At 34.2% G+C, this 14,146-nt stretch overlaps 2 protein-coding genes and 1 long non-coding RNA gene across 5 annotated transcripts in view; 1 reads left to right on the top strand and 2 right to left on the bottom strand.

Annotated features, from left to right (window-relative positions):
* The window catches only part of LOC127970059 (uncharacterized), a 70,040-nt gene extending 68,368 nt beyond the window's left edge, over positions 1-1,672 (bottom strand). For both annotated transcript variants that reach the window (XR_008156495.1, XR_008156494.1), the window contains exon 1: positions 1,536-1,672. This is a non-coding gene — a long non-coding RNA (uncharacterized LOC127970059). The remainder of the gene's footprint in view (positions 1-1,535) is intronic.
* On the top strand, positions 838-4,738 carry cuedc2 (CUE domain containing 2). The gene is made up of 9 exons (XM_052572277.1): positions 838-1,023; positions 1,613-1,687; positions 1,779-1,922; positions 2,042-2,103; positions 2,314-2,438; positions 2,524-2,694; positions 3,140-3,204; positions 3,315-3,375; positions 3,649-4,738. Exons 2-9 carry the CDS (start codon positions 1,614-1,616, stop codon positions 3,793-3,795), a joined length of 849 nt encoding a protein of 282 aa, XP_052428237.1. The 5' UTR covers positions 838-1,023; position 1,613; the 3' UTR covers positions 3,796-4,738.
* A 1,303-nt stretch (positions 4,739-6,041) lies between these two features.
* LOC127970054 (hypoxia-inducible factor 1-alpha inhibitor-like) lies at positions 6,042-14,132 on the bottom strand. Of its 2 annotated transcripts, none has more exons than XM_052572275.1 (8): positions 13,739-14,132; positions 12,103-12,353; positions 11,336-11,484; positions 11,011-11,156; positions 10,338-10,444; positions 8,847-8,910; positions 8,650-8,760; positions 6,042-6,990 (listed from the first exon to the last, which is right to left on the bottom strand). In XM_052572275.1, exons 1-8 carry the CDS (start codon positions 13,925-13,927, stop codon positions 6,934-6,936), a joined length of 1,074 nt encoding a protein of 357 aa, XP_052428235.1. In that variant the 5' UTR covers positions 13,928-14,132; the 3' UTR covers positions 6,042-6,933. The 2 variants fall into 2 exon arrangements, with proteins under 2 accessions (XP_052428235.1, XP_052428236.1); XM_052572276.1 differs by lacking the exon at positions 13,739-14,132 and adding an exon at positions 12,505-12,679.
* Positions 14,133-14,146: the final 14 nt, after the last annotated feature.

The following is a 14,146-nucleotide window of genomic DNA, read 5'->3' as shown; positions in this document are numbered from 1 at the left end:
TTTGGCCTAAAGAGGTCAAAACAGAAAACATAAATAAAAATAATTTGCAATGTACAACCAAAAGAAAAAATCTAATGACATATATAAAATGATTATTATAGTAGCAGTTCTTTGTGCCAGCAATAAAAACAAATGTAAATAAAAATAAACTATTTCTAATAGTTTATTCACAATAATGATCATGAAAATAATATGATTATTACTATTATTATATTAGTAGGTATGGTAGCAAATAAATGAGTGTTTATTTGTAAATAAAATATTTATAATGTATAGGTTTATTGTTAAATGTATTTCTTCATTTAAAATATTTTTTTTATTATGTAAGGTATGTAGTATGTTTTATAATTATTATTATTAGGCCTATTATTACAAAAAAATATGTATCAAATATATTTATTACTATATTCAATTGTTAAGAGACAAATGTAGAAATAAAACAATGACCATTTTAATTGTTTTCTGACGCTTTAGCCTAAAATTACTCTGTATCCTTATGCAAAATATTGTTCAATCTACTTGCAATTAGTTGACAAAAATTTTTTGCTATGGGTGCTATACTTTGGTCTTTGTTTGTGAATCAGAAGATGACTTGAAACAAATGTTCTACTAAAATATCACAACTAAGACTCAGTAATCATAGCAGTCATAATCAAGTAAGGCATCATCTGGTAGAGTCACATTAAACATTTGAACTCCAAGCGTAAATCCGCGCTATGGCACAGCTCTATACATTGAATGCTAAATAAACTGAATTATACATCAGAATAGGCAATAAAGTGAGTATAATGCGTTTGCTCAGCTCTGTAAATGCAATCAAAACAGTGACACGAGGGTGTGTTTACATTAAAGCGGACGTGACGTCAAAGGTTTTGAACCTCAGCGACCGCGCGCAGGGCTAATGGATTAGCTATACATTTTACGATTTATTGCCAGCTTGCCAACACAAGTTATCAGTTTTTACGAGCTGATTTTTTTTTTATTCTTCTTTGTATTCTTTTAGCTGTGCGCTTTGATCCAAAGGTGAGACGAACATCTAAAGGCCTTTGCGCATGTTATAGGACTATGCTAGTTAGCCATCGGCTACCCAACTGAGCACAGATAAACAAACCATGATGTCTTTTTAACTAATGCTTCTATTTGACAGCGGATGAATGCATATAATTTGTCCACCGTGTTTTTTATGTTAAGCATAAGATTGTCTGTGCAATTGTATGATTATACATTAAAACATTTTGTAGAGATCGCGTGCAAATGCTGCCGTTTTGCAAACATGTTTCCAAACACATTAAATAAAATGATTTAGTAATAAAAAATCTGTGCACTCAGTATGCATCCATGTCGAAGCCCGCAAAACGATCTGTTTTTGGACTAATAGGCCTTGCATAATAAAGTAGTTTGTTGCAACTTTTTGCAAAAAATGTGCAGACTCTTGTTTGTTTAACCTTCAATTCGAGGTGTCCAAGTTACTCGCATATTGATCACAATCTCCAACACGCTGCCAAAGTAATGTCGTTTTTGTGGTTTTTTTATACCTTAAAACTCGTATGGTTCTCTAACAAGTTGTCGTTGCTTCTTTCTCTTTTCTTCCTTTTGATTCGACTGCATGTAGGATGGATCTTCAAAAAATAATCCACGACGCGCTGTACGACTTCATTTTGTCATATATTCCTCATGCGGATCTGAGGTGAGGGCGTGTCACTTCATACCTTTAATTAAGGTTATTTGTTCTCGTCAATCATTAAAATATACCAATGACGTGTTATTTTTTTTATCAGTACTCTAGATGATGTGATTTTGTCCTACATCACCGGGGTGCTGGAGGATTTGGGATCTCAAGAAAGTGTGGAGGAAAACTTCGATGTCGAGGTGTTCGTTGAAATGTTGGAAGCATACATTCCTGGTTTTTCAGATATTGACAGGTAGCTGTGGGCATATTTCATGCAAGTTTAATATTTCTGAGATTTACTATTATATTAATACTCTGTAATATTTTCATGTTTTTTGACTGCTGGTATAAATGTATATTTTTTTCTTACAGTGTCAAAGTTTGTGAGATGATGTTTAATCTGGCATCAAAGTTGGCCTCAGCCCGAGACACAGGTAATTTTCCGTTAATGACAGATGTTGCATTTTTTATTAGATTATATTGGTTACATTCAGTTTTGTCATAAAAAAGAAAATCAACCAAAAAAAAAAAAAAAAACCTGGCCCATTGCGAACCTATTAGCAGGTGCATAGCACAAAGGCACTTATGTGAAGAAACAGGAAAATGTCCACTAATCTGAAATGTGATTTGTGTCTGTGTTTAAGATTCTGAAGAGATGAAAATAGAAGAAGGTAACATTTCCCTCTCAGAAAGCCCTTCATTTACCCACGGAGATTCAAGAGAAAAGACACAAAACCTCACATTACAAGCAGAGGGAGCCACAGCTCAGGTATTGGGCTTTCAAGTACATTCACATGTATCAGTTGCTGGCAAGCTGTTTGCATATGAATATGTGTATGGGAATGTGTTTTCAGGTTAGTGAATCATCGTGGGACACACAGGAGCAACATCTTCTTGAGATGTTTCCTAAATGCAGTGTGACAGAGGCCAGAAGTGCACTGTCTATTGCTAAAGGAGACATGGAAGAAGCTGTTCGTCTTATTATTGAGGGAGATGTCCAGCTTAAGTGCCCAACGTCTCTCGATGTAAGTTCATTTGTAGCTCCTTTTACTAAAGTTATTTAATTTCTTAAATCTTAATTATAGAAGGGTCTATAATTAGGATTTTTGCCTGTTATTTCTTTAACTGTTATTCAAGATTAATGGTTTTTATATTTTAAAGATAATATAGTGATATTTTGTTGCAGATCAGTTTCGTGTTGGTAAAACTGTTAAAAACAACTTTTGTTAATTGAAATGAAGCTGAAAAAAATTATTTAAATTTAAGATGGAACATTTTAAAATAAAAAAATCTTTCATATATTTGCAAAAAGTAAAAAAATTAATAAATTGAAGCTAAAAAGATAAAAATGTAAACTAAAACTACAATAAAAACTGATCATATAAAATATTAGGATACTCAAAATATTAAATAATACTATAATAGTAATACAAAAATTACAATGATGCCTCAAACATTTTATATTTTTAGGCAAACCAAGGGAAGACTGTTTCTGCTGAAGTTGATCAGAAACTTAAAGCAAGCATTTTAGAAAAGTGAGTTGTCACCTTGATCTCAAATTCTTTTCAATTATTTCACAAACTTGTTATGTTGGATGTCACTGAAAGTTGCAAAAAATGTCTAATCAAATGTTTTGAAACCGCAGGTACATGCTGGTTGATAATGAAGAAGACAAGAAAGTGCACAGACCAGTCACTCCAAAAGATGTACGTATTGTATAACATCAATGGATTTATTTGTCTATTCTTTTTCCTATTCTGTCTGTTTTCTTTTTATTTATTATATTATTTAAAAGCCCTTGCTATGTGTACTGCGTTATGATAACTGATACTTGTTATAGCACTTGTATATCATTGTTCTTTTGTTGATTTTGATTGCTTCCATTGTCCTCGTTTGGATTAAAGCGTCTGCTAAATGACTAAATGTAATGTAATTATCTGGATATTAATTCTTTCCACTTCCTGTATGATCCTCTGCAGGCTCCTAAGAAACTGGTGCGCTATCATGGCAGTCAGGTGGTCACCACAAAGGGAGAGCGATACCACCTAGTCAAGAAAGAAGAACCGGATGACATGAAGAAGACTTACGTTAGTCTCAAACCAGCACGCAAATATCGCTTTCATTGATGTCAGGAATCTTCTTGCTGGACCATTTAAAGTCAACCCTCTTTGTTTTTGATATCGGTGTCTGGTTATCTGACTGGAAACAAATGATTTAGTTTTTATTTAAATGTATCTCAGTCCAAATGTGTGTCCATTTACATACATTGTGCTGGAGGTTTTGTTTCTTGGGAGTTTTGATGTCTTAATTAATTTGCTGTTCTGTGTAATCTCTCAGCAGGTCTCTTTTTTCGAGCCCTTATACGTTACTGTATTTATTTTTTTAACTACTTTTTGAAACATGAAGGTGTTAACAGCCTAACCCTGTTTTACAGATCATTTTACTGAAAGTTGTTGAAATGTTCCGCTAAGTGGTTGTTTTGTTCTAAAATCAACCAATTTAGCTCGTTTTCGGTAGCAGGAAACAGTTGAACATCAGCGTTTGTATTTTGCACTCTGTGTTTATCTGCATATACAGAAGTAAAAAGACTCCATACAGAGAGTAATATTCCTACAGAGACTAAAGAATAGCAGGGTGTGTTTGACAGTTGAGTTTAGTTGCAGTTCACAAACAAGGTCTGCCTGTTAATTTGGGATTCAGCACCTCATATACACTGGACAAGCTTTGAATAGACCAAAACTTCATCTGCATATTAGCTAGAGTTAGTTAGTCTATATTGTGCAGTTGCATAGTTTTCGTAATGGATGTGCGAAATGGATTTGTGTTCACTGTTAACAATTGTATTGTCATTTCCATATTACACCAGTATTTGACAGAGTTTGTGCTTGATGTATTCAGTTTACATGTAAACCATGTTGTCCTTGTCATAGAATTGCAGTATCAGCTGTCAATTACTCCACAGTGGCCCTAAAACTGAAGTGCAGTGATTAGATTCGAATATATAAACATTATTTTTCAAAAACTGATTGTTTTTTGAGAGTAACCAGTAAAGAATGAATGTTTTATGAATGTTGTGTCTTACTCAGTGAAATACTTTTAAACTTTTTAAAACTGGTTTGAATATGGATTTTCTATATTTATGTACACAAAAGAGCATGATGTGTTTAAAGGTGAAATACCATGAAAATCTGACTTGAGTAACTTAGCAGACTGTTAATGTAACTTGTGTGTTATTTGACAGTTTAAGCGCAATAAGACGTGAAAGAGAACTTAAGTTTAGTACTTACTGTGACAGCCGCTTCTGTGCACGTGCTTCAGATGTGTGCTCTCAGAAATTCATATAATAGAAGTTTAAACTAATATGGTATAAAACGCATGATAAATTTGCATTTAAATAGATGCACGAAAACAGCGCATTTAGGCTTTTTCCAAATGTTATGATGAATGATCTGTGGGGTATTTTGAGCTGAAATTTCAAATTCTGGGTACACCAGAGACTACCATTACATATTGTAAAAAAAAAAAAAAAAAAGCCATTGAACTAACGTATTGTTCTCTTACACTTTTACACATCATAGTTCATGCTCTAAAGCAACTCCAAAACTCCTGTTAAATAATTCACTATACAAAAGACATGTTTATGAAAGGCCAAACACTTCCAAATATCTTATAAAAATGTTATATTCCTGTGTAATTTTTCTAAGAAATTTAAATGCTTGTAACAAGACAAAATTCCCAGTTATTTATTTCATGTCTGTGATGATACTGTAATATTTTAGCATATAATCCAGCACACATATGAAGGACTTTTTTAAGGAGAGATCAACTCAAAATTCCTCAAATGGCAATAGACAAGATAAATGACTACTATTATTGTTGGTACACTGTTTGGTATTTTGGCAAAATATAAAATCAGCTGATGTCCATGATATACCAATAGGTTATGTAATGAAGAAAACTTTTAAACATGTATACACTGTATATTTTGTATATATTTAAAAACTTGAAAGTGACCATTTGAGTTGTTTGCTTTCTTCTCAGAAAAAAAAAAGTGTCAGTGAAAATATTTATGTTACAAAATATCTTTCAAATGGATGCCTTTGAGCTTTCTATTCAAAGAATCCTGAAGAAAAAAAAAATGTATCAAGGTTTTGTAATATTACAGATACAATCAAATAAATGCAGCCTTGTCTAACATGATAGAGAACATAATCTTTTTTTTTTTATTTCTTTTTTTTACTGACCCCAAACAAGTGTAGGTAATCTCAATTTTAACTTTTAGCACATTTTTTTTTTATCTTAAATGCACACATCTTAACAACAAAAAAATTTCATTAACATGATAAAAAAAAATTTTTTTCAAAAGCTTAACTTTAGACCAAACCATTCAAAATCTTTTATTTCCTTTCAATTCATGGAGACAAGAGTAGTTTGTTCTGAATTACAGTCCTTACAGAAACGGTACCAAATAATGTTACACTGTAAAATAACACCAAGAAACTTAAAACAGCTAAGCAAAAAAAAAAAAAAATCATAATAATGTTTTCAAATTATTGTAATTACAAATGCATATAAGCCAATTTTAATTCAGTGAGTCACCTACAAAAGGATAATAAATCCTTTCTGTTTTAAAAACATTGTGGCTGACCATTGTATTCTGCATTACCTCTATCCTAACAGAAACACTGTTAACCCATGAGAATTTGAAAGCAAACACAAAACATTGAATCATGATAGTATCAACAGTTTAAAACTGTCAATGAGCCGATGGTAGGTTTCAAGTTGTAAATCATCCTCTGTGGATATGCTCAAGGCACTCTGCCAGTTTCACTGAGTGGGCACTGAACCACAGGTGTTTAATCATGACATATGGCACCTTCTTTGTCCCAACATGGGACAAAACCTGAAAACAGGCGCTCTGGGTGGTGTAAAAGTACTTTACAGGCTCTGCTAATGCATTAGTCTATTTTTGCACATAATGCAGCACACATATGAATTTTACACACACATATGAAGACTTTTTTAAGGAGAGATCAACTCAAGATTTCTCATCAGTGGTTTTCTCCTTACACCAACATAGAACGAGCTATAATGGGTCCAGTAAATGAAAGCAGACAAAAGGCAAAAGTCTTTATACTGCCAAAATACTGCCATGCACTGGCATTTCAACAGTCTGAATGTACACACAGGCACATACTCATATCCACACACACGTATAAACAGACCGTCTTAGCAGCACACTAAAGAGGGTTCAGCTCAGGCCATTAACTCAGTCCATGGTCATATCTGCCTTTGATCATCATGTTCAGCAATGGACCAACCTGTGGAAAACATACAACAATCATATTAAATGTATTCTTTCATGGTTTAAGCAGCTTTTATACAGTTGGTTACTATTTTAATTATAGTAAATAAAATTCAAGGAATAAGTTAAAGGTAACACAAACTGTCATCATGCTTTGCTCATGAAAATGTCTCAGGAGAAAACATTGTTTTGTATTAATAGCAACACTGCAAAGTCTGAATAATATAACTCCAAACACATTTGAATTAATTAATCCAAAAAATTCTATAGATCTATAAAGTTGCAAAGACTAAATTCTCAAATCCAAAGAGATATTGGTTATCAAAGTTAAGACTTTGCCATGCCCTCCTAAAATGGCTCATTCAAACATGCTCCACCATGTCTAAGTTACTATGTGGAAATATTTGTGTAATGCTGCCCAAATGTTCACGCAAAGAAAGAAGTCGTGGCTTCAGTAACCGCAGTTAGTGTTGAAGCAGTCATTTCAGGGAGATGCTGTGTGTATCTAGGTGAAAGCAAAAACACTTTATTTGGCCTTCTGAAAGTAGTTGCATTTAGGAATCATTTAGGTTACTTAGATCAAGAACAGCAACTCATTTTATGGACGGCCGTTTCGTGAACCTAGAAGAGGAAGTCATTCTAACTACAATCTGGTGCTTCTCAATAAGCTACTTTAAGTATGTTTTGTTATTAGTTTATACGGAGCCCCGTACATGACATGCAGGAAAAAACTAAAAAAATTGTAGGCCAAAATTGTGTGAACGATTTACTAATTCATTCCCTCACTGTACTAAAACGTGCACACGATTACTATTGCATTCCCTCGATTTACTATTTCGTTCACTCGATTTATAAATTATGCGCACAATTTACTAATTCGTTCTCTCGATTTTCTAAATCGCGCACACGATTAAGCAAATCGAGGGCACGCAATAGTACAGTTAGGGACTGGGTCTTAACCGTCCATGGCTTGTGTACTGCAAACACATACGAGCTTCATCGTTGTGTCTGTCATGCAACTTTGTTCCCCTTTTGGGCTTAAACTGATGGTAAAACTAAGGACATAATTAACTGTCATTACATTTATTTTGAAAGAAGAAGCCTGCATTTATGGAAAGGGTCATAACATTTCTGACGAGTGCTTGCGATGCTCGGTCAATCACAATGCACTGGTTCAGTTGGCCAATCAGAGCAGACTGCGCTTGTCGGAAGGAGGGACTTTTTAGAAAATGACACTTTTGAGAGAGGCGGGGCATAGAGGACCTACACTAATGTACAGTATTTTAAAAAAAATTATTTATTTATATTTTTACATTAAAGCATGTCAACATATTTTGTTACACCAAATAATGATCTTTAAATAAAGCATCATATGACCCCTTTAAGAAATTTGTAAGGCCTTTATTTGTGAAAGGGCGAATAAGGACATATTAAGACCCGCCAATACAAAACAATTATAGTAGAAAGAGGAAAAAGGTTATTCATTTTTGCTCTAGTCACAGTCAAATGTAGGCATGCACAATTTTATTCAGGTTTAAAGCAGGTTAGCCACAAATATACTTGTAATTAGGTTATTGTCAAGGTTAAAATACACAGGGAATTCCTTAATGCATTATTCATATCAGAGGACCTAAAAACGGAAAAGGCTTTGATTGACTGTTCTACTTCTCTGTACCTCATGTGGGTCCCCCAAGGCCTCTCCTAACATTTTCTCTATATTCCTCATTATGGCCACCTTCTGATGAGCTTTCAATGGGTACTCGATCCTCTTTGGAGTGGGTGCCCCCTGGAAATATTTGTACAATACTGGTTGATTTGTGCAAAGTTATATATCATGTTTACAGTGCATGAGATGGTGCTGCAAGAGCATACCTTGTACCAGAAGTTTACTGTGATGGTCACTCCTCCATTTAACAGGGACTCTATGTGATGCCACCTTTATAAAGTAAAGAATGCAAACATTTATTATTTATTAAAACATTTATGATCACTAGGGTCAAAGTTTAGGGTCACTGTTATTAATAAATTACATTTTTATATATATATATATATATATATATATATATATATATATATATATATATATATATATATATATATATATATATATATATATATATTTTATACTGTTGAAATATTTCAAAAGAACTGTATTGTATATTAAGATCAAATGAATGCGGCCTTAAAGGAAGTATTTTTATTTTTTTAAATCAGACCCAAACCTTTAAACATTAGAGTATAAAAATTATTTTATTTATTTAAATAATTGACTTAAAATTTCTGGTCACTCAGTTTTAAAACTATTCTAAAATGAATGAACACACAAAAATAAATTCCCATGAAGCTTTTATATATGATAATATTCAATCAGAATTTATGACACAGACAATTTAGATAATATAACCATGCCTGCAGGAAAGTTAAACTGAAAAACATTTAAAATCACCCCCCCCCCACACTTCCTTACCACACCTGCCACTATGACTGTTCTCTTAATATAGTCACATGCAGAGCACATGATGTGCACTTTACACACACAAACTGCATTTTGGAAAACCTGTTTGGAAAGTTTTTCAGATACTTGAACAATTATAGTGCAACAAGCTTCATTTTTGTAGCATGATTTCACAAATGTGCACCACAATGTCCATGTGCCAAATTAGAGTTCAGATATTCATACAAGAAATTCTGAGAACATTTGTAAAATAGTACAACACTTTGTGTTTGCTCTCTAATTCAAACTGTGCTGTTCTGTGACACTAGGTTAAAAGAAGATGAGAGATGTTCACACTCAGGCAGCCATGAGGAAAAAGTATGGACTGTAGAATTACACAGCTGGTTGGCATCATTTTGCCCTCCAGTGACTAGGGGGAGCAAGGAGCTGGAAGATGAAGCTTTCATGGCTGAGTCACTCTTACAGGCTTGAAATCAAGTCAGCAGCCCATGGAGGCAGAGGCCTGAGAGAGACTGAGTAACTGAGAGAGAGCCAACACAAGCTGGGTCACTTCAGGTCTACACTTCACTGACTGATATTTTCAAGCTGTTTAAACATATAACTTAGGAAAGATTTGTGAAACTAAACCACATTTATTAATTTACAAATGTGTATGTACGGTATGTATATGTGAAATCAAAGAATTTTTTTTTTTAACGGGAACTGAAGAGTACATCTGCACTACTGAACAGGATTACTAAAATATTCCTAACAGGTTTTCCTAAGCAATCCTCCCGTCTCCCATTTTCTGGTCAAACAGATAGTTCTGCCTCAAACTCCACATTTGCTGCAGACTGGCTGAATTACACACTTTATCTTTAAGTAATCATTGTGATCCATCTTTTCTGTGTATTTGAAAGCAATCTTACCAGTACATTGGGATGTATAAGACATCACCTGGTCCCACAACAGCCTCATATCCAACAGCATTTTTTAAATGAGGAAACTTTTCATAATCTGGATTTTCAAAATCAACCTATCAATGCAAAATAAAAATAAAAACTTAAAGAACATTTTATCATTACAGTGGTAAAGAGTATGAAAACAAAGATTTTTAGCCAGTGGTTCTCAAACTTTTCATACCAAGAACAATATTTTTTTTTACATTCAATGTACAATCCATTTCAGTGTACCAGTGCCATGCACAGAAGATTACATTTTTGTGAAATGTTTTGTGCTAAAAATATTTTCTAAGGCCTAGTATAAATCATACTTGGCATGTCTGTTTTTATGTTTAATGTTTTTGTATCCACTGCCAACATTTTGCCACACTTACGGTCATAACCATGGCAAATGAGTAGAAAAAGTAATGTGACTCAAACAGATTAATGTAATATTTTACAGTTTTGTTGTTGTTGTTGATATTTCCAGCATTTGTTTGCATGCTGTTTTTTTCAAGTACAATGTAGACTATGCAATACAGTATTAGAAACCCAATACTGAACATTTTAAATGTATATTTTTTAGACTGTAAACATCTTGCGCAATTTCACACCAGTATTTGAGAACCACTAGTATAGAGTGTTATCAAACATATAATACCTGACTCTGTCTGTCACATGGATGATGAACTGGGTAAGGATAGAGGCAGTCAAACTGATCCGGAGGAAAGAGGATACATCTCTTATGTCCTTTGATTTGTGCAAAGAAATTCTGCTGCTCATCATAGTGCGCTGGTGTCACATTGCCTGATGTGACATTTTGAATGGATAAACACAAAATATTAGACGATGGTTGCCGCAACAACTCAACAACTTAAATGTAAACAACGAGGGGCAATTTTCAAGAGGGAAAAAGCAATCAAAACTGTATTTTAACTAATAATGACAATAATTTAGATAAAAAGTAAAGTGCACTGAAACTGTACCTTCCATTCCTATGAGCAGCAAATTTGAAGTCAGTGGTCCCCAGTTTCGTTTAGCTTGCTGTTTGTTAATCCAGTTCCAATTGAATCCAAGGAAATCCACCACTATTTTTTGTCCTACTGTATCATTCAGAGTTTGTTGCAAGTACACTCTACAAATTAAACAGCAATGTCATTTCACATGTTAAAATGTTGAAACAAATTAAATCAAGTTACTTTAAAATACTATTCTACATCTTAGAATTTTCATATATTATTATGTAAATATCTATCTGAATTTCCTTAATATTTATTAATTAAGGTAAACAGTTAAAGGTCTAGAACCAGAAACAAGATGATTGTAAATGATACAGTGATAATGCCACCAAAGCAGAGTATCAAAAGGTCAGAGATGTGGCCTAGACATCAGCTGGCAGAATTAACTGCTTAGTCACACACCGGAGCGATTTTATTTCCTGGATTGGATTTCACGCATCTCAACACTTTTCCACTGCACATCTACCGTCCATGTCATTATAGACAGCACAAAACTTTATAGTCAAGGTAAATTACACTGTACACAAATTACAATTATCTGATACTAAAAGAGTGTTTTAAGTGTGAATGTGGAAAAAACTGAAAGGAACCATCTTTGTTTTAATGCAGGCAAACTTAGAATCATAAATCAATGTCTTCACTTTTTTTTTTTTAAATAAAAAATTTAAAATCACCTCAGCCAGCAGTTTAAAATATGTTTATCAGGTACATGAATGCAAATCACACTGACATACCTTTCTTTTCCACCTTGTTCCTCTGTTTGATGCATCTTGTCCACAAATTCAGAAAACTTCATTTCTATTCGATGAGATTTGGGCACAAAGTCTGGAAAGTTTGTCATCTTCTTCTCATCATAATACAAGAATTTATGATTTTCTGCTATGTAAACAGAGAAGTCCCCATTTCCAATGTTCTCTTGCAAGTAGGGTATGTCCCATTTTAGAGCTGGATATACTAAACTGGTATCTGTTAATACAACAGGCTCCTACAAAAGAAAAAAATACCAAATTAAGTATTTAGAAGATTAATATTGGAAACAAATAATTTTCAAAAGTTTTCAAAACAACAGATTAGTGTAGTGCTATTCTGGGTGGGTCATCGGTAGTTTCGCTTCATTATTCTGCAAGCACAGTCACCTTTAACTTCATTGTATGTTTCCTGTAGCACCAAACACTTCCACACTCATGTTTGCATTCAGATACAAATATTTAGACTAGAGCTTAAATATTAATCTAAACAGAACTGCAAAGATACGGTGCAAGTCTTGCAGAGACCCCGCCAAGGATCGGTGTTTATTTGACACAGAATTATATTGATGCTGCAGCATGAAAAAAAAATTGACAAGTGCTACGTGACTAGAAGAACGTAGACTGTTCCAGCACGCGCACGGCCAGACTGCTCTCGTGCTCCGTTGAAGCTACACTAGACGACCGCTACAGGAACAAAACGTCAAGCAGCGACAGAGACTTTTAATGTAAATTAGTACTATTTTTATATATATATATATAAACATTTATTAAATGATTAATATTCCTTTTTAATTCATTCATTCTAAAATAAATCAAACTCGGACTCGTGAACAGCTAGTCCCCCTGCCACTGTTTGCACGAGACAGCCGTCAAAACAACAACGAACAACGTGCTATGACTGAACTCGTCATAACCCATTACCACAGGAGGTTTTATATTTTGTTTTATTTTATTATTTATTTATTTTATTTTTTGGGCGGGGGGGTGTGGGGGTTTGCAAAGCATTCATTATACTTTCATGTATATGATTTTTTTTTTTTTTCATACTTTTCCTTTCCTTACTTTTCCTTTCCCTTGGTCATGTAAAACCACTAAAAAATTGTAATTTTCTAATCTCTCGTTAAACCATATGAATGCATTTTATAAATAACGGTATAAAATCTAGCTAAAATGCTAATGCACTATTTATTATTTACATTTACGATATCGTACTGCAATAATGTAAACTCCTCACTTTATGCAGAAATTATATATAACGACCCGCTTACTAATTTTCAACATTTAAAACATAACTTAACATTGCAGTAACAAAATAATCTAACGTTATGCTGTAACCGAGGAATAATGTAAAGTTATAACTTATCAGATTTGTCCACTTTTTGGGATCGGATGTACTGAAAGAAACTCCTATCAAAACACATGAAGAAGTTTCAACAATTATTTCAGCACCGTAACTTATATGATTTTATGTTAGATAAAGGCGTTTAACTGCCTACTGAGTTTGGTTGAATCATCCTTTCAATTCAGTACACCTTGCACCCCTCCGAACAAGTCTCCACTCCCCCATCTGTCTGTCACACTCTAATGCACTGCAGGATAAATCTGTTATAACATAACTTACCTCGTTATTGATGAGCACCTCCGCACGCGGATCACTATGAGATAGTCGCGGTATCTGTCGGGTTGGAAAACTATATTGCCGAAGCTGCGATTCATTCCAGCCTGGGTCGCGTAGATCCGTGGAGGCGGTGGCGGAGGTAGCTCCATCGGTCTCTGCTGGGTCCGCTCCAGCCACGGTCACGGTTGCCATGTCCTCGGAGTTCGCCAAAGGATTCCTTTTACTTCACAATAAAGTCACACGAGGGCGAACGGCACAGCCGTTGAGCTGAGACGGGAGCAGCGAGATCCGCTCCTGGCCTTTCACACACCCCACAGAAACACAGACCGACGAGCGGAGCGACCAGCGCAGTCATAAAAGCAGCGTGAAAACAGAAACACTGCCGATGTTTTCATAATTCATAACACCCAC

Source organism: Carassius gibelio, chromosome B13, assembly GCF_023724105.1.
Source record: "Carassius gibelio isolate Cgi1373 ecotype wild population from Czech Republic chromosome B13, carGib1.2-hapl.c, whole genome shotgun sequence".
NCBI classification, from domain to species: Eukaryota; Metazoa; Chordata; class Actinopteri; order Cypriniformes; family Cyprinidae; genus Carassius; species Carassius gibelio.
Note: the sequence above shows the minus strand (reverse complement) of the source record. Positions and strands in the feature narration are given on the sequence as shown.

What these genes read in the sequence shown, in the direction of transcription:
- cuedc2 (XM_052572277.1), top strand. Translation starts at nt 1,614, where the DNA reads ATGGATCTTCAAAAAATAATCCACGACGCGCTGTACGACTTCATTTTG. An exon ending in GGCCTCAGCCCGAGACACAG is followed by an intron (nt 2,104 to 2,313) that starts GTAATTTTCCGT and finishes TCTGTGTTTAAG; the next exon opens with ATTCTGAAGAGATGAAAATA. An exon ending in AAAGCAAGCATTTTAGAAAA is followed by an intron (nt 3,205 to 3,314) that starts GTGAGTTGTCAC and finishes TTGAAACCGCAG; the next exon opens with GTACATGCTGGTTGATAATG.
- LOC127970054 (XM_052572275.1), bottom strand. Translation starts at nt 13,927, where the DNA reads ATGGCAACCGTGACCGTGGCTGGAGCGGACCCAGCAGAGACCGATGGA. An exon ending in GAACAAGGTGGAAAAGAAAG is followed by an intron (nt 11,485 to 12,102) that starts GTATGTCAGTGT and finishes TTTAATTTGTAG; the next exon opens with AGTGTACTTGCAACAAACTC. An exon ending in TTATACATCCCAATGTACTG is followed by an intron (nt 8,911 to 10,337) that starts GTAAGATTGCTT and finishes TACTTTATAAAG; the next exon opens with GTGGCATCACATAGAGTCCC.